The sequence below is a fragment of the Geospiza fortis genome, unplaced genomic scaffold, assembly GCF_000277835.1.
Source record: "Geospiza fortis unplaced genomic scaffold, GeoFor_1.0 scaffold261, whole genome shotgun sequence".
Lineage (NCBI taxonomy): Eukaryota > Metazoa > Chordata > Aves > Passeriformes > Thraupidae > Geospiza > Geospiza fortis.
The window spans coordinates 318,152-319,930 of record NW_005054578.1 but is presented as its reverse complement, the minus strand read 5'-3'; the positions used below and the strand labels follow the sequence as shown (position 1 = coordinate 319,930).

The 1,779-nt window shown below is 53.8% G+C and overlaps 1 protein-coding gene across 1 annotated transcript in view; it reads left to right on the top strand.

Annotated features, from left to right (window-relative positions):
- Positions 1-1,779, top strand: part of MRPL12 (mitochondrial ribosomal protein L12) — a gene marked incomplete at its 5' end in the record, with an annotated part of 2,876 nt that continues 1,097 nt past the window's right edge. Inside the window, one exon of the mRNA XM_005429821.2 lies at positions 1-159. Coding sequence (XP_005429878.2) covers positions 1-159 — 159 coding nt within the window. The remainder of the gene's footprint in view (positions 160-1,779) is intronic.

Genomic DNA, 1,779 nt, shown 5'->3' with positions numbered 1-1,779 from the left:
TCACCGCGCTCCGGCTGCTTCCAGGAGGAGGAAGAGGTGGTCCCGCTCAAGAAGGAGAAGACTCATTTCACCGTCCGACTGACAGAGCTGAAGGCCGCTGACAAGGTGAAGCTGATCAAGGAGGTGAAGAACTTCGTGCCCGGAGTGAACCTCGTGCAGGTGAGGAGGTGCTGCCCCGGCTCTGGGGTTTTGCCCCCAGGTCCAGCAGCCTCGGCTCTCTGTTCAGAGGGGAGCCTGGATGTATGCATTCAGAAGCACAGCCTGCCTGTGTGCATCTCAGTGCAGGGAGACGTGGGGAGCAGCATTTGGTCGCGCCTTCATCTGGCGTTTTCCGTGGTCAGAAGCAGGGGGATGAAGGAGGAGGCTCAGAGCAAAGGACTCAGAGATGTCCATGCCAGCCTCAACTTCTCCAAATCTGAGACCTGCCATGCATGAGCTTTCTTGCAGAGCTCAGGAGTAGCCACCATCCCTTGCTACAGCTGGATTTGGGTTGCCTTTCCCAAAACCAGTGTATTTCTGAAGTTAAATGAGTCTGTAATTCACATATCTTGCAGTCTAGGCTTCCAGCTCTTTTCAGGGCCCTTCATTTTATAGGTGGTGCTGCTTCTTTCCTTGGAGGAGATGGGCCTCAGCCCTGGGCAGTGTCTGAGCTCAGGCCCTTGACCTTGGATGTGGGCTCAGCATGTTGGGTGATGAAGCTGCTACTGCTAAAGCATGCTAAAGCTGCACATCTCCAGGGTGATGCTTTCATATCTTGGGGTCAATAGTAGCACTTCCCAGTATTCCAGCTGCAACGTTGAGTATTGCAATGTCTGCTCCTGCTGTAACCCAGGAGAGCAGAAGTGTTTGCAGATAATCTTCTGACCCTCAATTCTTATTGCTGCATTGCAAGGCCAGCAGAGAAAGCCCGTGGCACAGGTACAAGTTTGGCTGTCTCGTGGGGATAATTTCCTGGCTGTCAGTGTGGTTCCTCTGGAAGTTGTTCATCTCTTATTGGTCCCAAGCAAACATGAAAATACCAGATCCTGTAGAGGACACAATCAGCAGATAATTAACTGGAGAGCTGATGCTCAGTGAGCTTGGCTGTGCACGTGGCACCGGCTGCATGAGCTGCTGGTAGTGCCAGTTATTGTAGCTAAACTCAAGTGTGATCTACCCAGGCCCAGCATGTTGGTGAAGCACACACACAACACAAACAGCTGTGGAGGTTCTGCCTGCAGAGACTCTGTTCAAAGTGGAGCCAAAGCCCTTTCATTGTAAATTTTGCTGCCATCCAGTCAAGGTGGTTGTTACAAGGTTTTTGGGTGGATCTGCCCCTGGCCTGTAGGGCTGCTGGTGGTGTGGAGGGAAGCACATGCAGTGCTTACCTTGGGCACTGCCGGGACCCAAACATCAGTCCTGTGGCAACAACTGCATGATGAGACAGGTGTGTGACCAGCACGCACGGGACCAGGGCTGGCTGCACCCCAGGAAGCTCATTGGGAGCTGCCCAGCAGATGCTCACCCTGTCACCACCAGCCCTGGGCTCTGACTGCACCGGGAGCCTGCTGCCTCTGCCCCATTGCTGCTGCTGCTGCATGGGTCCCACTTGGCTTGGGCTCTGCTCTTCTTCCCACTGAAGAAGGGAACCAGGAACAGCTGCCTCTCTGGACCAGTGCTGCTTTAGAATGGAGTCACGCCTTCCTGAGCAGAGTTCAGAAATTAATAACCTGTGTTGTGTTGCCTGTGCTCATCACAGTGAGCCTGAACAGGCTCCTGTCCTGGTGAGCAAAGGCATTC